Below are 21834 nucleotides of genomic sequence, written 5' to 3'. Positions count from 1 at the left end.
ATCGCTTGAACCTGGGAGGCGGAGGTTGCAGTGAGCCGAGATCGAGTCATTGCACTCCAGCCTCAGCAACAAGAGTGAAACTGCATCTCCAAAAAAAAAAAAAAAAAATTGTACAGCTCAAATAGAGAACTTAATTTTTTGTTTATTTTTTGTTTGTTTAGATGGGTCTCACTCTGTCACCCAGGCTGGAATGCAGTGGCGCGATCTCGGCTCACTGCAACCTCCGCCTCCTGGGCTTATGCAATCCTCTCACTTCGGCCTCCCAAGTAGCTGGGACTACAGGCACACGCCACCAACTCCGGCTAATTTTTTGTATTTTTAGCAGACACAGGGTTTCATCGTGTTGCCCAGGTTGAGACCTTAATTTTTACAGGCTCATAAATTTTAGTACTTAACTGCCAGGATTTCTTGGAAAATTTTTTAAAAGATCTCTGGATGTCAACCAATGTTATTTCTCTGTGCTTTGTATATACAGTCAAATGTTACTGTCAAAGTTATTAACAGAGAAAAAAGCAGGCAATTCCCACAAACAGAAAAGTAAAACACTGTAACACAAAGGGGAGAAAGCCTAAGTACATGAAACCTGAGGTGAGCACACATTTAAACACCACACAGTCATTACCTTCACTGAATTCATTTAGCAACTCTTCCTTGGTCCAATTACATGACGTTATTAAAAAAAAGCCTTTTACTTTCAACACCCTGGAGAGAGATTTCACATATTGCTTCCTCTTTTCAATTGCATTGTCAGGGTTAAGGCTGATGGCATCAAAAGTCCCTTTGTCAATACAAACATGAAATCCAGACAGCTGTGTGGAAAGATTCAAAAAGTCTTCTACCTATATTAAAAGTCAATGTCTATGTGAGAACACTTAAAACACAATCCTTACAGAATGTGACAACATGTAAAAGGTTATTAATAAAAGGACCCATTAATTATAATGACATTTTACATATAATATACATATTTACAACTTGATAGCTAACTTTTATGAGCTTCATTCCAAGATCACTAAAGCCAAGATAAGAGAGACTGATGTTTCCTGAACATTCCAAATCTCTACAAATCAAAGCCAGCCATATTCCCTAATAATACTAGCAGAGTATGGAGCTCACAAGCCTAGTTTATGAAAAACCTGTTTCTGTCAAAAAGCAGAATATCTGACACATTCTTAAAAATGACAATTTATTTGGAACTCAAGTCACTGGAAATAAGAGTTTAGAGACAGAAATTTTGCTATGTTGCCCGGGATAGACTTGAAAACCTGAGCTGAGCAATCTTCCCATCTCAGCCTCCTAAGCAGATGTGGCCACAGCACTCAGCTATGGGAAGATTTTTAGCTTATATTCCTAGTTGGTGTAACCTAAAATAAACACAGTAAATCGAAAGTTCTTGGGCCTTGGCTGGTCCAAGTGCAGTGGTGTTTACAACTCATCAATCACAACCAACTACAGATTTTTCTGTTCCTTCTCTATTACCACTGCTTCACTGACCAGTCTTTAAAAAAAAAGTTGCCGGGCGTGGTGGCTCACACCTGTAATCCAAGCACTTTGGAGGCCAAGGCAGGCAGATTACCTGAGGTCGGGAGTTCAAGACCAGCCTGACCAACATGGTGAAACCCTGTCTTTATTTTTTAAAAAAATAAAAATAAAAATAAATAAAAAATACGTTATTGGGTCTTGACTCAGCAGCTTACAAAATTACTAATGGATATAATGAATGGAATGGCATAAAGCTTAAGAAATTAAATAGCTTTTTAAATTTTTTTTTTTATAAGATGGGGTTTCACCATGTTGGTCAGGCTGGTCTTGAACCCCCAACCTCAGGTGATCCACCCGCCTTGGCCTCCAAAGTGCCTGAATTACAGGCATGAGCCACCATGCCCGGCCCAAGAAATTAAATAACTTTTTAAACTGTAATTACTTAAGTTGGTACATTTCATGCTCTTTAGATGTTTAAAGTCATACATCAGCATCTCATTCACTGTCAATAACTTGATACATAATAAGCATCTGAAATAGCAATCTGCCTCAATTTTATAAAATATTCACAATTTACCAATAAAAATTCTGAAGTTATTTTGAAAAAATAATTTGGCAATTAGCTCACAATTACTCACACAAATTTAATACAGTAATTGTAAATCATGTTTAATCTAAAACTCTTAATGACTTAAAAATGTATATATTGTGTTTCTGTATATTGGAAGATGGGTCTTCTCCCTTCTCGCATGTCCAAAGTATTCATTATACCTGAAGCAAAATAAGGACCATCACTCTGAAGCACTAACTTTGAAGAAGCTTCCTCATCCTAAATGCCTATATAAAAATATTCACCTATTCAACAAATATTTTGTGGACATCTATTGTCAGGTAGCTTTCAGACACTGGATATAATAAGTAAACAAAATAGAAAAGGTCCCTGTATGAAAATATACCTTATATTGGTCAGGCGTGGTGGCTCATGCCTGTAATCCCAGCACTTTAGGAGGCTGAGGTGGGCAGATCACGAGGTCAGGAGATCAAGACCATCCTGGCTACACAGTGAAAACCCGTCTCTACTAAAAATACAAAAAATTAGCCAGGCATGGTGGCACGCCCCTGTAGTTCCAGCTACTTAGGAGGCTGAGGCAGGAGAATCACTTGAACCCGGGAGGCAGGGGTTACAATGAGCCAAGATCGCCCATGGCACTCCAGCCTGGGCAACAGAGCAAGACTCCATCCCCCCCAAAAATACTTTATTGTTAAAAGACACAAACAAACTAGCAAACCATCATGTAAACCATGAGTAAGACATAATCTTTTCCCTGGCTGGAGGGCCTTGCCTCAATGACAATACCTGTTGACTGATCAGGGTGGTGGTTGCTGAAGGCTGCAGTGGCTGTGGCAATTTTTTAAAGTAAGACAATAATGAAGTTTGCTGCATCAATTGACTCTTCCTTTTATGAAAGATTTCTCTGGAGCACATGATATTGTTTGATAGCATTGTATACACAGAACTTCCTTCAATATGGGAGTCAATGCTCTCAAACCTTGTTTCTGCTTTATCAACTAAGTTTATGGAGTATTCAAAATCCTTTTTCAACAATGTTCACTATATCTTTACCAGTTGATTCCATCTCAAGAAACCACTTTCTTTGCTCATCCACCATAAGAAGCAACTCCTTATTTGATCAAGTTTTATCATGAGACTGTGGCAACTCAGTTACACCTTCAGGTTCCACTTCTAATTCTAGTCTGCTACTTCTACTACATTTGCAGTTAATTCCTCCATTTGAAATCTTGAACCTCTCTCCAAGTCATCCACTAGGGTGGGAATCAACTTCTTCCAAACTCATTAGTGTTGATATACTGATCTCCTATGAATTATAAATGTTCTTCATGACATCTAGAATGGTGAATCATTTCCAGAAGGTTTTCAATTTACTTTGTCCAGATCCATCCGTGAAATCACTATCTATTACAACTATAGCCTTATGAAATGCATTTCTTTTTTTTTTTTTTTTTGAAATGCGTTTCTTAAATAACACATTTAAGACTGTAAAGTCAAAATTACTTATTGATCATCATGGGCTGCAGAACAGATGCTGTGTTAAAAGGAATAAAAACAAGATTAATTTTCTTATGCATCTCCATCAGAGCTCTTGGGTGAATTTATGCATTGTCAATGATCAGTACTACTTTGAGTCTTCCTTTTGGGCTAGCAGGTCTCAAAAACGGGCTTAGAATATTCAATAAACCATACTGTAAACAGATGTGCCATCATCCAGGCTTTGTTTTGTTCCATTTATATAGAGCTCATGCAGAAATTTAGCATAATTCTTAGGGGCCCTAGGATTTTCACAACAGTAAATGGGCATTGGCTTCAGCTTAAAGTCATGAGCCGCATTAGGCCCCTCTAACAAGAATGTCAGTCTCTTCTTTGAAGCTTTAAAGCCAGGCACTGACTTCTCCTCTCTAGCTATGAAACTCCTACATGACATCTTCTTCTAATATAAGGCTGTTTCATCTCCATTGAAAATCTGTGTGTTGTTTAGCCAGCTTCACTGGTTATTTCCTAGCTAACTTGCTACAGCTTCTACATCAGCACTTAGTGCTTTATCTTGCACTTTCATGTCATGGAAATGGCTTCTTTTTTCTTTTTTTCTTTTTTGAGATGGAGTCTCACTCTGTTGCCCAGGCTAGAGTGCAGTGGCACAATCTTGGCTCATTGCAACCTCTACCTCCCAGGTTCAAGCAATTCTCCTGCCTCAGCCTCCCAAGAAGCTAGGATTACAGGCACCGGCCAACATGCCTGGCTAACTTTTTGTACTTTTAGTAAAGACAGGGTTTCAGCATGTTGGCCAGGCAGATCTCGAACTCCTGGCCTCAGGTGATCCTCCTGCCTTGGCCTCCCAAAGTGCTGGGATTACAGGTGTGAGCCACCATGCCCAGTCAAGATGGCTTCTTTTCTTAAATCTCATGAACTAACTACTGCTAGCTTCAAACTTTTCTTCTCCAGCTTCTTCACCTCTCTCAGCCTTCACAGAACTGAAGAGTCAGGGCCTTGCTCTGGATTACACTTCGGCTTAAGAGAATGCTGTGACTGGTTTGCTCTTCTACCTGGACCACTAAAACTTCCTCCGTATCAGCAATAAGGCTCTGTTTGACTTTCTCACTGTTCATGTGTTCACTGAAATATCACTTTTAATTTGCTTAAAGAAATTTTGTTTTACATTTACAACTTGACTAAATTTTGGCACAAGAGGCCTAGCTTCTGGCCTATCTCAGCTTTCAACATGCTTTCCTCACTAAGCTTAATCATTTCTAGCTTTTTATTTAAAGTGAGAGATGTGTGACTCTACCTGTCAATTGAACACTTACAGGTCACTGTATTGACAGGGAGGGGTTGTTCATTTTTTATGTTCGTTTTTTTCTTTTTGTTTTTTTGAGATGCAGTCTTCCTCTGTCACCCAGGCTAGAGTGCAGTGGCACAATCTTAGCTCACTGCAACCTCCGCCTCCCAGGTTCAGGTGATCCTCCCGCCTTAGCCTTTCAAGTAGGTAAGACTACAGGTGCACACCACCACACCTGGCTATTTTTTGTATTTTTAGTGGAGAGAGGTTTCACCATGTTGGCCAGGCTGGTCTCAAACTCCTGACCTCAAAGTGATCTGCCCACTTCAGCCTCCTAGTGTTGGGATTACAGGCGTTAGCCACCATGCCCGTCCCACTGTAGGGTTTTTAATTGGCCTAATTTCAATATTGCCATGTCCTGAGAAAGAAGGAGGCTTGAGGGGGAGGGAGGGAGATAGATAGGAGACCAGCCAGTAGGTAGAGCAGACAGAACATACGACATTTATCAATTCAGTTTACCATCTTATGTGGGCACAGTTCATGGTGCCCCAAAACAATTACAATAGTAGTATCAAAGATCATTGATCACAAATCACCATAATAGATATAATAATAATGAAAAGTTCTGGGCCAGGCACAGTGGCTCACACCTGTAATCCCAGCAATTTGGGAGGCTGAGGCAGGCGGATCACAAGGTCAAAAGATCAAGACCATCCTGGCCAACATGGCAAAATTCCATCTCTACTAAAAATACAAAGAATTATCTGGACGTGGTGGTGCACACCTGTAGTCCCAGCTACTTGGGAGGCTTAGGCAGGTGAACTGCTTGAATCCGGGAGGTGGAGGTTGCAGTCAGCCGAGATCGCGCCACTGCACTCTAGCCTGGTGACAGAGCAAGACTCCATCTCAAAAAAAAAAAGTTCTGAAATATTACAACAATTACCAAAATGTGACACAAAGTGAGAACACGCAGTTGGAAAAATAGTGCCAACAGACGGGCTCAACGGGCTTACCACAAACCTTTGATTTGTCAAAAAAAAAAAAAAAAGTGCCATTTGGGAAGCTACAAAAATGAGGCATGCCTGCCTATAACTCTAGAGCTCAGAAGAGAGGCCTGGGCTAGAAAAATAATTTAGGAGTCATCATCTCACAGTTCCTAGAACACAAAAATAAACTAAATGATTTTTGATGACATTACACCACTTGATGCATTTAAAACTTATTGATCTGGTTAATCCATAGTTAAGTATTATGTGTATTTGCAAACATCAGGAGCAGTAGTGTATGAACAAACATACAGAAGAGAAAGAAAAAATAATTTCCCCAAACCAACTAGATTAAATTTTTAATATGGCTACTTAAAAATATTTCAATTTGTATTATTTATAATTGATCCCTAATTTACGTGAGTTTAAAACATGTCAAGCAGGTGCAGTGGCTCACTCCTGTAATCCCAACACTTTGGGAGGCCAAGGTGGGTGGATCACCTGAGGTCAGGAATTAGAGACAAGCCTGGCCAACGTGGAGGAACCCCGTCTCTACTAAAAATACAAAAAAATCAGCCGGGTGTTGTGGCGGTCACCTGTAATCCCAGCTACTCGGGTGGCTGAGGCAAGAGAATTGCTTAAAACCGGGAGTCGGAGGTTGCAGTGAGCCGACATTGCACCATGGCACTCCAGCCAGGGTGACAGAGCCGGACTCTGTCTCAAAAAATAAATAAATAAAATAAAAAATAAAACATGTCAATTAATATACTTTAGAAACATTTAACTTCTATTATAAATATTATAGTAATATAAATAATAGTTACCTTTAACTTAATGTTGGATAAACCTTCTTTTTCTATAATACTTCCAGAAAGCTGAATTGCAGAAGGAGAGTAATCAATTCCAGTAATATTAGAGAAACCAAATTTTGCCTAGAGAGAAATAATTTTATACTTTAGTTAGTAAAAGCTTTAATATGATGTTTTATAGGACTGAAGTTATTTTTGTTGTAGAGAACATGACATATAATCCAATAATTCATAATTTTTAAATTTTATTGTAGACTCTAAATAAAAATTGAAAGTTTATATACTGTGACAATGCCTTTGTTTTCATAATATTTTATTTCTTTTCCAAAAGGAAATTCACGTTCTCAAAAATAATGAAAATATATGTATAAGCCCTTAGGCAGAAAAAGGTAACATTAACTTTTGATGCTGGTAATTTCCAATTCACACATAAATTTGTCATAAATTTTACTTAACCCACTTAAGTTATATGAATAAAATCAATGCAAATGTAATATGCTATCAATTTTTAAATTTTCCCTTCAGTGTAATTATACATTATGCAATTCTCCACTAATCGTGATTTTTAACCATCCTACATTTGTATATTACTTTTTCATTTTTTTGTTTTGTTTTTTAGTATTCAAAACAATATTTTTTCATTTTTAAAAATATTTCATACATTCCATTAGATCTTTACAAAAAAACCTGTGAGGTAGGGTGGGCAGCTATCAGTATCCCCAAGAAAGTTTCTTTAACTCACTGGACTTGAGAGTTTTGGTGTTTACTAACCTATCTAGGCTATGCGAGTCTGTGGCAAAAGCATGGTGGCTTCTGGTCTTTACACACCTGCTAACAAGGCCGAACATTTTTAGACCAATGAGACTAAAAATAATTTCAAAGGAAACACGAAAAACAAAGTAAGTTATAAAGTACAGAACAGCCTGAAATTCCCTTCCTGCTCTTCACCATTTCCTATAAAACTTAACTTACTGCCACATCTAAATCCATTAAGACCTACCAAGTCTTTTCAATGCTAAGTAACTGATTCCTAATCTAAACTCAAGGAAAAAGTATATCAATTATTTTCTACAGGCAGATTGCTCCCTTTATTTTGTTTTTAATCTAAAGGTCTAATATCCTCTTTTTTTAGCTGTATCCTTCCTTATTCTTTGAGATCTTATTTTCTCCCCATTTCCCTTAACTCCTTCTCTGGGAGATCTAGAACCCAGGATGAGTCTACTAACTGATTCTTATCAGCTCCTTCTTCTCCCATGCCTGTTTATTCTTCTAGTACAACTTAAAAATCACATATAGATGTTTTAGGTTTCTAGAGCTATCACTCAGGGCCTCAAACTATCTCCAATGTCTTTCACATTCAATTTCTGGCACCCAAAAATGAGCAGACATTCAAGGAAACAACCAAAACCAAGGGGAGAAATTGACTTTAGAAACAGACCACTCAGGAGACCCAAATAAATGAATTATCAGAAAAAGATTTTAAAACATGCCAGGTGTAACGGCTCACGCCTGTAATCCAAGCACTTTGGAGGCCAAGGCGGGCGGATCACCTGAGGTCGGGAGTTCAAGACCAGCCTGACCAACATGGTGAAACCTCGCCTTAAAATAAATAAATAAATAAATAAATAAATAAATAAATAAGATTCTAAAACAACTGACAGGAATGACAATGACAAGTGGGAGATTTCTAGCAGAGAACTGAAAACTACAACAAAGAAACAGGGCCCAGAGCAGTGGCTCACGCCTGTAAAGAAAAAGAGAAAGGCAGTAATACAGAAAAAAATTGAAAAAACAAAAGCTAGAAATATCTCAAATCTGGCAAAAGACATAAGCTTAGAGATACAAAAAGTTCAGTGAACACCAAATAAGATAACCCAAAGAAAACCAAGGAGCAGCACATCATAAACAAACAGCAAAAAACAAAACACAAAAAAAAAATCTTAAAAGCATCCAGAAAAATAATGTATTTATTTTTTCAACAACAATTCAAATGACTACAGATTCCTCATGAGAAAACATGGAAGTCAGAAACAAGTGACGTGACACTTTTAAAGTACTGAAAGAACCAGCTAGCTCAGAATTCTATATTCAAGCCGGGCGAGGTGGGTCATGCCTGTAATCCCAGCACTTTGGGAGGCCAAGGTGGGCAGATCACCTGAGATCAGGAGTTCAGTCAGCCTAGCCAACATGGTAAAACCCCGTCGCTACTAAAAATACAAAAAAATTAGCCGGATGTGGTGGTGCACTCCTGTAGTACCAGCTACTGAGGAGGCTAAGGCAGGAGAATCGCTTGAACCTGGTAGGTGGAGGTTGCAGTGAGCCGAGATCATGTCACGCCACTGCACTCCAGCCTAGGCAACACACCAAGACTCTATCTCAAAAACAAAAAAAAGATATACAGGTGGCAAATAAGCACATGAAAAGGTGCTCAACATCATTACTCATTAGAGAAATGCAAATTAAAACCATAAGAAACTACTATAGTTAATATCAAAAATAGCCTACTACATGATGATAGAAGTCACAGCAGTGGTCAATTTTAGAAAGGAAGGAGTGAGAGAGGGCACAAGGAGGCTCCTACGGAACTGGAAATGTCTTATTTTTTGGTCATGTTGGTGAGTAACACAAGTTCATTTTGTACCACTTGGGCTCAGCTTTCTATATAAACTACACTTCAATTAAGAAGTTCAATCCAGGTAGAGTGGCTCACACCTGTAATCTGAGCACTCCGGAAGACCGAGGCAGGCAGATTACCTGACATCAAGAGTTCAACACCAGCTGGCCAACATGGCAGAATCCCATCTCTACTAAAAATACAAAAATTAGCCAGGCATGGTGGTGCACACCTGTAGTCCCAGCTACTCAGGAGGCTGAAGCAGGAGAATCACTTGAACCCAGGAGGCAGAGGTTGCAGTGAGCCGAGATGGCACCACTACACTCAAGCCTGGGTGACAGAGCAAGACTCTGCCTCAAAAAAAAAAGGAAAGCAAAGAAAAGCTTACCTCAAAAAAGAAAAAGACTTCCCAAAAACGACCCCTTATCTAGGTGGTTTCACCAGTGAATTCTACCTGACATTTAAGAAAGAAATAACATCATTCTTAAAATTTCAAAAAAATAGAATTTCAACCAGCATAACCTAACACCAAAACTTGACAATCGCATCAACAAGAAAATTACAGGACAGTCTCCATCAAGAGAGGGCTGCAAAAATCCTAAACAAAATATTAAACTCAATCTAGTGGCATATGTAAGTTTGGTTTATTCCAGAAACGCACTTAACATTTGAAAATGAGTCCAATGTAATTCAACAACATTCACAGACTATAAGAGAAAAATCACTTGATTATTTTGATAACAGGAAAAACATTTGACAAACAACAAGATTCATAAGAAACACACACACAGCCAGGTGTGGTGTTGTATACCTGTAATCCCACCTACTTGGGAAGCCAAGGCAACAGAACTGCTTGAGCCCAAGTGTTCAAGGCTGTAGGGAGTTAGAATCGCACCACTGCACTCCAGGCTGGGAAACAGAGCGAGACTCTGTCTCTACATTTTAAAAAAAAAAAAAAAAAAGAAAGAAACCGGCTGGGTGTGGTGGCTCATGCCTGTAATCCTATGACTTTGGGAGGTGGGCAGATCACTGAGCTCAGAAGTTCAAGACAAGCCTGAGTAACCTAACGAAATCCTGTCTCTACTAAAAACACAAAAAATTATCCGGGTGTGGTGGCACACACCTGTAATCCCAGCTACTGGGAAGGCTGAGGCACAAGAATCGCTTAAACCTGGGAGGCGGAGGTTGCAGTGAGCCAAGACAGCATCACTGCACTCTAGCCTGGGTGACAGAGTGAGACTTCATCTCAAAAAAAAGAAACACACATACACATACACACAAACACCCCTCTTAGCAAAGTAGGAGTAGAAGGAAATTTCCTTAATCTGTTAGAAGTTATCTACAAAACAAACAGCTAACATGACACTTAAGACTGAAATATTGAAAGCATTTTCTGAAAAGAGAAAAAAAAGACAAGGATGCCTTCTATCATCACTACTTTTCAACATTCTACTGGAGGTCCTAGAAAACGTAATTAAGAGGAAAAGTTATAAAGGATTAGGAAAGAAAAAACAAAATTGCCACTATTCACAGTATACATAATTATATGTGAATAAAATCTAAAGGAATCTATAAACTGGCTGGGTGAGGTGGCTCACACCTATAATCCTAGCACTCTGGGAGGCCAAGACGGGCGGATTTGAGGTCAGGAGTTGGTGAGTTTCATTTACACATTCAAAAACAGGCAAATTAATCTGATTTAAAACTCATCTTTGATTCATGACTGGTAGATAGTGGTTACTTTTAAAAAGGAAGGAAGGCCAGCCTGGGCAACATAGTAAGACCTTGTCTCTACAAAAAAAATCAACAAATGAGGCGAGAGGATCACTTGAGTCTGAGAAGTTGAGGCTGCAATGAGCCGAGATCACACCACTGTTCTCCTACCCAGGTGACAAAGAAAGACTCTGCCTCAAAAAAAAAAAAAAAAAAAGGAAGGAGGGAATAATCGCTAGAGAGGTCTAGGGAAATTTCTAGAGTTCTGTAATATTCTTTATCTTGACCAAGTGATTGTTACGTGGATGTATTCACTTTCTGATAATTCATTTAGCTGTATACTTCTGGTTTGTGCACTTCAATGTACATATGCCATATCTCAATGTTTCAAAAAGGGGTATTTCAAGTTTTTCTAACCGTATTCCATTACTAAAAACATTTTTAAATTCTCCATAGCCTAAATGCAAAATTGAAGCTCTTAAGCATGGCAAAGCATAAAATGGTTCCTACCTTTAACTTAATCCTCATCTCTGTCCATCCCCACATATACTCTGTATTTCAATTTATCAAATTATTTACAGGCCCAGAACATAATATACTGCTTCAGCCTTCATGCCTTTAGAAAATACTTCGATCAGTTGAAGTCCTCTTCTTCTTTACACTCTACTAGGTCACCATGCTGTCCCTGAAATTTCTGCCCAACTTGGATATTAACTCCTCCAAGATGTTTCCCTATCCCTCCATTCCAAAATTAATCACCCTCTTTTCAGTATATTACTGCACGCATCAAGTGATAGCACAGCTGTCTATATGTCAGTCCATACTCTATTGTACTGTAAACAATTCAGGTACAGGGTGGGGCATGATGGCGCATGCCTGTAATCCCAGCACTTTGGGAGGTCCAGGCGGATGGATCACCTGAGGTCAGGAGTTCAAAACCAGCCTGACCAACATGATGAAAGCTTGTCTCTACTGAAAAATACAAAAAATTAGCCAGGCATGGTGGTGGGCACCTATAATCCCAGCTACTCAGGAGACTGAGGCAGGAGAATTGCTTGAACTCAAGAGGTGGAGGTTGCAGTGAGCCAAGATCACCCCATTGTACTCCAGCCCGGGCAACAGAGCAAGACTTCATCTCAAAAAAAAAAAAAATTCAAGTACAAATTTTCATGTTGCAAACGCCTAGCATGACGCTTGGCAAGTGGTACTCAACAAATTTCACTCTTATGTTTATTTCTGTACTAATTAAGACTGTAAAACTATCTAGGATGAAGCCTAAGTCTTATAATTCCTCCATAGCTCACAGTATACCAAGAGCACAGCACAGGCATGTAACAGTGGAATGGGTACCAAAACCCAACTCCACGGACAAAATGCTCTTTTCAAACCATATGCTCACCCAAGATAAGATATGTTAGGTCCTACTGGAATTGCAAAAGGTCAACTTTTTTTTAATATAAATAGATGTGCAGAGTTTTGAGCTACAAGAAACCAAAAGCAATCACCTAGTCACAATCCTTAGAAAAGAACTGAAGCCTAGAAAAATTCAGTAGCTTGCTCAAGGTTCAGGCTACAGCCAGAAGAACCAAAACTAGGACTCAGATCCCCTAGGTTCTCATTTAGTGCTTTCTCACAATCCATGTAGCCTCCCTTTTGTACTATGTGACTTCTCAAAGTATGACTGCTTTACTATTTTATATTTAGATAGTTAATATCCTCAATTGCAGGGCTTTTAAAATTTTTGATTTTAAAATTTGTCTCTAACAAACAAATACTAAAAGCACCAACAAGTTCAACCAGGAAAACACCATTTCCAGTTCCAATATCAAGCACTGAAGCATCCAATGGAATCTTGCGTTTCTGCATCCACCTTATTAGTCGATTCATACTCTCTTCTCCAAACCTGTTAAAAAGAGAGAATCAGTCAAATAATTGAGGGATACAGAGCAAAGGTCACCACTGTATTCTATTTAAGCTATTTATACCACATGCTCAAAGTCTTATTTGAAAGTAAGAATATCTGTGACTGCTTAAGCTTTGTCTCTACTGTAATTTAGGAGAAACCACCTCCAGGAATAGATAAGGTCAGTATGTTACTGATTAACTTTTTCTATATCAGCATTAATACTTGTAAATGTTGGTGGTTCAAAATTTTATTGCTTATTGAAAAAGGACAACTATAGCATGAAATATTGTCATCAAATATAAATGTGAGATATTAAAAGAGGGCTCACACCCATTCTCCCAACACTTTGGAAGGCCAAGGTGGGAGGATCACTTAAGGCCAAGAGTTCAAAGACCAGCCTGGGCAACACAGTGAGACCCTGTCTCTACAAAAAATTTTTTAAAATTTGCTGGGCATGGTGGCATGCAGCTATAGTCCCAGCTACCCAAGAGGCTGTAGCGGGAAGATCACTTGGGCCTAGGAGGTTCAGGTTGTAGTGAGCTATGATGATCATGCCACTGTACTCCAGCCTGGATGACAGAATGATACCCTCTCTAAAAAAAGCAAAAAAATAAAAAATAATAAAAGAAAGAAGAGACAGACTTTAAATCTACCCACTAAAGCAAGACTTAATCCAGGGTTCCCAGGATTTTTAGGCTGTCTTTCTTTGGGTATAAGCACTTGAATATACACATTTTTTTTAATTGCATTTTAGGTTTTGGGGTACATGTGAAGAACATGCAAGATTATTGCATAGGTACACACATGGCAGTGTGGTTTGATGCCTTCCTCCCCATCATCTATATCTGGCATTTCTCCCCATGTTATCCCTGCCCAATTCCCCACTCCCCGCTGTCCCTCCCCTAGTGAATATACACATTTTGTTTTTTTAAGACGCGGTTTCACCATGTTGGTCAGGCTGGTCTTGAACTCCTGACCTCAGGTGATGCGCCCACCTTGGCCTCCAAAGTGCTTGGATTACAGGCGTGAGCCACCACGCCCAGCTACACACATTTTTTTAAACACACACATATACATACAATCTTCTAGATTATAACTTGATCCTTTTCCTAACTCACCAGATTTCACCAGTATCTCCATATTCTTGGAAAGTTCGCAGTTCTCTCTCATAGACAGCATCCCAACTATGTAAATAATGAAATGCAAAGCGAGACTCTTGAATTAAACTGTATTATGAATTAAATGTATGTTTCTAATACATTACAGAACTATTTATGACAGAGGTTTAAAACATCACTAGTGTTACTAATAAGTACACATAGTTCAATCTTTTAACATCCTTGAGGTAAAAGAATGAAACACGTGGGCAAGCAGAATACGTTTATACTGTACATCTAAAGCATTTAGGACAATATCTGATGCACAACAATAAGTTTTAGCCTAAAAAAAATACAGAGACATTTCTCCATGTATCCCTAAGTCCTTGACCCAAGTCCAAAATTTGATGAAACAAGTACATCTGGTCTCAAGCGTGCAGGCACAGTCTCTTTCCTGTGCTGTCTGTCTCTGCCTATTCCAGTCTTCTAGCCCTCTGTTTAAATTTTCTCTGAATCCTTTTCTTTTCTTCTCTTTTTCTTTTCTTGAGACAGAGTCTCGCTCTGTCACCAGGCTGGAATGTGCAGCGGTGCGGTATCGGCTCACTGCAACCTCCACCAACTGAGTTCAAGCGATTCTCTTGCCTTAGCCTCCCGAGTAGCTGGGGTTCCAGGCGTGCGCCACCACGCCTGGCTAATTTTTGTATTTTTAGTAGAGACGGGGTTTCACCTTGTTGGTCAGAATGGTCTCAATCTCCTCACCTCGTGATCCCCCTGCCTCGGCCTCCCAAAGTGCTGGGATTACAGGCGTGAGCCACCGTGGCTGGCCCTCTGAATCCTTTTAATTTGACTTCTCTTTTCCTACAATGATTCTCTAGAATCCCTGCTCCTTCTCATCCCTACAACTTACTTACCTCTCCTTAACTGTTCTCTGCAGTCATTCATCCACCCATCCATCCATTAATTCATTTAATAATCCTGAGCGTCTGTTTTAGGTCAGATCGCTTTCTCTCACCCCAAGATGCCCCACTATCTCCTCGCTCCCCGTTTAGATCATCCGTTATTCCCACCCCTTCCAGCTCCCTCCTGCCCTTAGCCTTTTCGACTCCCAGGCCCGGCACTTCTCCCTCGGTCTCCCACTCTCGCCGACCAGCCCTATTCTCCAGCCTCGCCCTCTCCCCGTTTCCCCCAAGCCTGGCCCTCGGGTTCGAGACTCCCAAAAGGCCTCCCCAAGAGCTTCAAAGTCTGTCCCCCACCCACAAGCCCGTTGGGCTACAATCCCTTGAAACATCGGTTAACCGCACATGGTGACCCCAAGGTATTCACCCTTTCAAATCCCCGAGCCTCCCGCAAGGCGCCCCTGCTCGCGTCACGCCCCCGAGGGTCTCCCGGTCCCTGTGCCCCGGGTCTCCACCCCGCGGTCCCCTTCTCGGGGCCCAGGCAGGGCAGCACGGCTCACCCTCCCCTGCCCTGCGTCACACTCACTACTCGCGCGTCCCCAGCGCCGACGGAACGAAACCGTCCTCCCCGGGACTGCCCTCGCCCGACCGCGCCGCCACCGCAGGGCCACCGCTGCCGTTAGCGCCCGCGCTCATCTGACTCCACATCCTGGACGACCGTTGGGACCGCCATAGAGACGGGGCACAGGCAGAGCGGACGAATGGGCCGGCGCCTCTAGGCGGCAGGAGGCCGCCTTCTCGACTGCTCCAGGCCTCGCTCTGGGCCTGGGCTGGGGACGCTACTCCCTCCGCACTGTCCCCGGCTCCTGGCGCCCCGCTGACCTTGCGCTTTCCCCTTAGGGTTGGTGGCACCCCCTTCGTCAAGGCCCAAGCGCGGCTATATTTGGGGACTGCCAGGGACCATTAGAGGTACTGCCCCACCGTGGACACCTAAAGCCGACACCACTCTACCCAAACGCAGAAAGCCCCTCACCTCTCCACCGTGTGCGCCTGTCTGCGAAGCAGGTGGGAGTGTCCATCAGTTATTTGGCTCCTCTGGAAGAGGCCAACTTCGTTTCTGGCTGGAGGCTGACTTGAAAACCGCATTCCAAGCCGGGCGTGGTGGCTCACTCATGTAATCCCAGCACTTTGGGCGTCCGAGGCAGGAGGATCATCAGAGGTCAGGAGTTCGAGACCAACCTGGCCAACATGGAGAAACCCTGTCTCTACTAAAAATACAAAATTAGCCAGGTGTGGTGGTGCATGCCTGTAATCCCAGCTACTTGAGAGGCTGAAGCAGGAGAATCGCTTGAACCCTTGAGGCAGAGGTTGCAGTGAGCCGATATTGCTCCATTGCACTCCAGCCTGGGCAGCAAGAACGAAACTCCATCTCAAAAAAAAAGAAAAGAAAACTGCACTCTGGCCTCTTGTGACTTGATGTCACCAGTAGACGTGGGAATTTATGTCCATGGAAAGGAATGCCCTGCGACTCACCATAATATGCTGAACACGGGGATCAGTGTGTTGTAAAAGAAAGACTGCTAAGCAAGAAGACGCCTGGAGAAGCCTCAGCTCTGCCTCGACCCAGGCACCTGGCCTTGTCTAAGTCTTAAGCTCTGTGCGTTTCCTCCCTGTAGCATGCCAGAACTAGACGGTGACTTTATTTCAAAGACCGCTCCCAAATCGTGAACCGGAGATTGCATCTGCCTCTCGGCCTGACTGCCATTGGTAGATCTGCAGAATAATACGAGAGATTTATGTACTAAAAGTCTGGGGTATTTTCTGTAGTAGCTATGAAATACTGCTGGTCCAGGGCCGGACGTGGTGGCTCACGCCTGTAATCCCAGCACTTTGGGAGGCTGAGGCGGGTGGATCAAGAGGTCAGGAGATCGAGACTATCCGGGCTAACAGTGAAACCCTGTCTCTACTAAAAGTACAAAAAAAAAAAAAAAAGATGGGCGTGGTGGCTCATGCCTGTAATCCCAGCTACTCGAGAGGCTGAGGCAGGAGGATCACTTGAACCCAGGAAACAGAGGTTGCAGTCAGCCAAGATCACAGCCACTGCACTACAGCCTGAGCAACAGAGCGAGACTTCGTCTAAAATAAATAAATAAATAAATAAATCCAAGAAAGAAAGTAAGTAACCTTATTACAGAGCAATAAAAGAAAGAAAAAAAAAAGAAATACTACTGGTCTAATATCCTAGTCAAGGCCCTAAAAGGCCCCTGGCAAGACTGCCTTCCAACAAAAAGGAATTGTTTGCTAGGCACATCTCTGTTGTCGTGGCAGACAGAAGCCCAGTAACAAGTCCCTAAAGATAAACAGCATCAGAAATCCTTCTCGGATGCGCATCTCCTATACATGGTGTTCTGAGATCTTCAGGCAGCCACTAGTGACAGGGTAAAGTAAAAGGCAGATGGGAAGCCATGTGCATAGTAGTTAAAGAAAAGGTCTGGTGCCATGGCTCACACCTGTAATCCCAGCACTTTGGGAGGACAAGGCAGGCAGATCACTTGAGGTCAGGAGTTCGAGACCAGCCTGGCCAACATGGCAAAATCCCATCTCCACTAAAAACACAAAAATTAGCCATGCACGGTGGTGGTCACCTGTAATCCCAGCTACTCAGGAGGCTGAGGCATAAGAATTGCTTGAACCAGGGAGGTGAAGGTTGCAGTGAGCCAAGACTGCACCACTGCACTCCAGCCTGGGTGACAGAGTGAGACTTGTCTAAAATAAATAAATAAATAAGTTCAAGAAAGAAAGTAAGCAACCTTATTATAGAGCAATAAAACCACTGGATGCCACTGCCAATTAGTGCTGCCCTGGACGAGTGGTTGTTTTGATCTTTTATAGGTTCTAAATGCTAGATAAAGCAAGCTTGAGTAGGGGTCAGTGAGCCTTTAAAAGTTTTAGGTTCTAGGCCAGGTGTGGTGGCTCATGCCTGAATCTCAGCACTTTGGGAGGCCCAGGTGGGCAGATCAGTTGAGGTCGGGAGTTCAAGACCAGCCTGGCCAACATGGTGAAACCCTGTCTCTACTAAAAATACAAAAATTAGCCAGGTGTGGTGGCGCACACCTGTAATCCCAGCTACTCAGGAGGCTGAGGCAGGAGAATCGCTTGAACCCCGGAGGTAGAGGTTGCAGTGAGCCGAGATCATGCCATTGCACTCCAGCCTGGGTGACAGAAACTTCATCTCCAAAAAAAAAAAAAAAAAACGAGTTTTAGGTTCTAATTAGGAAACACTCATGAAAGATTAGCCTGGCTTCAACCTTGTATTGGTTTCTTGCCAATACTTAAGATATTTTTGCTGTGTGATAAAAGCTGTAAACAGTTGTTGGTTTGGAGCCCCAAAAAACCCCACGGTTTATATAGAGTTCCTTCTCTGGCTCCAGGCAGGATTATTGTGACTGTATAGTCCTGAAGGCTGTGGGTACCACCTCTGATCACCCAGGGCAACAGGATTTTTGGTTGAGGGTACAGAAGCTCAATCTGAGCAGAGCTGCCCATCACTAGGGAGAACCAAGTATGTGCCAAGAAACACAGTCCCTGGTGGGGTGCAGTGGCTCACGCCTGTAATCCCAGCACTTTGGTAGCCTGAGGCAGGTAGATCACGAGGACAGGAGTTCAAGACCAGACTGGCCAACGTGATGAAACCCCATCTCTACTAAAAAATACAAAAATGAGCTGGGCATGGTGGCTCGAGCTTGTAATCCCAGCTACTTGGGAGGCTGAGGTAGAAGAATTGCTTGAACCGGGACCCGGGAGGAGGAGGTTGCAGTGAGCCGAGATCACGCCACTGCACTCCAGCCTTGGCTACAGAGTGAGACTCCATCTCAAAAAAAAAAAAGAATAGAAACACAGTCCCTGTAAGGCCAGTTGCCTCACCGGGAGCTCGGAAGCACACCCCCCCTCCCTCGCTGGGAGCTCGCGCACACCCACCTCCCTCGCTGGGAGCTTGGAGACACCCCCTTCCCTCGCCAGGAGCTCGGACACACCCCCCCACCCACCGGGAGCCCAGAAAAAAAAGCCCTGCCAGGACCTACCCGATACCATTTGGTCCCATCCGGGCCCCACTCCCCGCCATTTTGTCCCATCCGGGCCCCACTCACCTTGGACACAACCAATCAAATGCCTCCACTCCCTATAAAACCCCACGTCTGAGAGGAGTCCGCATGACTTCTCTGGCCCCTCCTGTCGGACCGCAGAACCTTGTCCAGGAGCCTGAATAAATCCTTCTCATTGGATCTTCTTGTGCTGGCCTCAGTTTCTTCTGTTTTAAGCTCAGTGAGAACAAACCTTACATATGGTGCGGAAACCCGGGAGGAGTTGTAAGACCCCTCCTGGGGGAAACTGACTCCTCCATACAAAGCTGGACCAGGGAGCTGCCATTTCATCACAAGGTAAGACTTCTGTTGCCCACCACCCCACAGTCGGGGAGTCCCTGTTGGAAATCGCTATAGCGTCAGGGATTCCTGTTGGGAGTCCAGGACTCAAGTCCGGGACTCTGGCCCTGGGTCATCTGGGACTCTGGCTGCTTGCCGTGGGTCCGGGGCCCCAGCTTAGGACCTGAGTGTAAGAGGAGATGTCCCTACACTCTTGTTCTCTCCCTGTGAGGGGTTTTTTAGGGTCAGGAATTTGAGGGAGACATCCCCACTTTCCTGAACCCTCACCAGTAACTGAGGTGTGGGTACTCAGAAGCCCTGTTTAAGCAGCCCTGCCTCATGGCAGAGCCAAACCCCCCGGCTTACACCACCAAAATTCGAATTTTGAACCAGCCTATTGGCACAAAGCCTCCTGTTATTTAAGAAACTGTATTTTCAGTTTCTTTTTCTCTCTGACCCTTTTTCTCTCTTTTCTCTCTCCCTCTCAAAATGGTGGCCGCTCCCCGCTCCTAAAATGGCGGCTGCCTCCCGCTCTTAGCTCTCTTCCTCTCTCACCTAAGATGGTGGTCGTTCCTCGCCCCTATGATGGCGGCCACTTTCCACTTTTAACTCTATCTTTCTCTCTCTCTTCCTAATTCCGATGCGAGTGAGTGAGTGAGTTTATGTGTAGTCCCACGGCCTGACAGCTACAGGGCTTGTGTGGGCCTCCACCCACGGTTCCACGGGGACATCATAAGGCATAACGGTGATTCACCTCTGGACTGAAAAGTTCTGAGGTGACCAGGCCCGGGGGTTATATGGGTACACCTTAGCCAAGACACCCCTGAAACATCCCTTCGGGGACGTGGCCGGGAAGGCATCAGACTGGTCTCCCATCTGGGGGGCACCCACCCTTTGGTGGTCACTCTTATATGTGGTACTGTCTTTATTGTAGCCTCTAATTTTGCCATGTGGCAGGTAGCCCTAGCCCTGTCTTTTTTTTGTTTTCTTCCTGATTATAATCATTGTAAACGTGCAGGCTTTCTGGTATCTTTGTTCCTGCCCCACCCTCTGTTCCTCTTGCACCACTGCCCAGGTGCTCCTAGCCAAAGAAACCTCCTCTTCACCCTTAGCCCCTCCACCCTCCTTCTCTTCCTTTTCTGACCCCAATGCGTCTGAGGAACTCTCCTTTCTGCTGGCCCGACCCAATAATCCTCCACCCTATGACAAACCTCAACCCCCCTTAGCTCCACCTCCTAATTCCAACCTGGCCTCTCCTGTTAGTGCTCACACCCACTCGCACTGTGCTACTAAGGACGAAACCTCCCTCCTTTGCCCCCTCTGTGAGGTGGCCGGAGTAAAGAGCATTGTCTGAGTGCATGTTCCCTTCTCCCTCTCCAATCTATCAGCCATTGAAAAACTCCTGGGGTCTTTCTCCACCAATCCTACTGCTTACACCAAAGAATTCCACTATCTTACTCAGGCATATGACTTAACCTGGCATGACACATATGTAATCCTATCCTCCACCCTCACCCCAGACGAGTGTGACCAGGTCTTTCCAGCAGCCCGGGAACACGCTGATCAGGTACATCTAACTGACAACCAGATGCCAGTAGGTGCGGCAGCGGTCCCCGAGGCCGACCCTAATTGGAATTATCAGGACGGATGAGATGGCCGCTGCCGCCGAGACCAGATGCTACAGTGCCTCCTAGCGGGAATGCAAAGCGCAGCCCAGAAAGTGGTTAATTACGACAGATTAAGGGAAATAACTCAGGGACCTGATGAAAACCCAGCCACCTTCTTGACTGCTTGACTAATGCTATGATCCTCCATACACAGCTGGATCCGGCCTCCTTAGCAGGAGCTACAGTCCTAGCCACCCACTTTATCTCCCAGTCGGCAGCTGATATAAGGAGGAAACTTAAAAAAGCTGAGGAGGGCCCCCAGACTCCCATACAAGACCTGGTAAACATGGCATTTAAGGTTTTTAACGGCTGAGAGGATAAGGCTGAGGCCACCCAACAGGCCCACTTACAGCAGAAGGTAGGCCTCCAAACCTGAGCTCTCATAGCAGCCCTGAGGCCGGCAGCCCTCCGTACATCCGGTGGGGGAGGTCCATCAAAACTCTTCCAAAAATGCTTCAAGGGCCCGGTCCAGGGCCTGTTTCAGATGTGGTCGAGAGGGACATTGGGCCCAAGAGTGCCCCTGTCCTCATCCACCTCCTGGACCTTGCCCAGATTGCAAACGGACTGGACACTGGAAGGTTGATTGCCCATCCCGGACCAAAGGCCCACTCCCCGCACCTCTATGTGAGGAGCAGTCCGGTCTGCAGGAAGCAATCCCTTCGTCTGAATTTCTTGGCCTTCTGAATGACTGATACAGCCCGGACTCGAGGACCCCCATCACCCTTGCTGAGCCTAGGGTAACACTGCAGGTAGCGGGTAAGTCCATTTCCTTCTTAGTGGACACGGGGGCTACCTACTCTGTATTGCCTTCCTACTCAGGGCCTAGCATACCCTCCCAGGTCTTGGTCATGGGAGTTGATGGAAGGCCTTCCTGTCCTAACCAAACCCCT

The 21834-nt window shown here is 43.6% G+C and overlaps 1 protein-coding gene across 6 annotated transcripts in view; it reads right to left on the bottom strand.

Annotated features, from left to right (window-relative positions):
- Positions 1-15552, bottom strand: part of EEF1AKMT2 (EEF1A lysine methyltransferase 2) — a 73884-nt gene extending 58332 nt beyond the window's left edge. For 5 of the 6 annotated variants that reach the window (XR_010341732.1, XM_064373752.1, XM_064373753.1 and 2 more), the window contains exons 1-5: positions 15443-15552; positions 13982-14047; positions 12746-12860; positions 6646-6753; positions 623-839 (exon numbers count right to left, since the gene is read on the bottom strand). Coding sequence is in view for 5 of the 6 variants with exons in the window: in XM_064373752.1 (XP_064229822.1) it covers positions 623-839; positions 6646-6753; positions 12746-12860; positions 13982-14047; positions 15443-15552 (616 nt within the window). In the remaining variant the exon portion in view is untranslated. Of the gene's footprint in view, positions 1-622; positions 840-6645; positions 6754-12741; positions 12861-13981; positions 15043-15442 lie in introns of those variants that run through there. The other variant, XM_012453396.2, reaches the window with a different exon arrangement.
- Positions 15553-21834: the final 6282 nt, after the last annotated feature.

This window comes from Aotus nancymaae, unplaced genomic scaffold (assembly GCF_030222135.1).
Source record: "Aotus nancymaae isolate 86718 unplaced genomic scaffold, 86718_ANA_hifiasm-v0.15.2.pri h1tg000010l, whole genome shotgun sequence".
Lineage (NCBI taxonomy): Eukaryota > Metazoa > Chordata > Mammalia > Primates > Aotidae > Aotus > Aotus nancymaae.
This window is presented reverse-complemented; position numbering and strand designations above follow the sequence as displayed.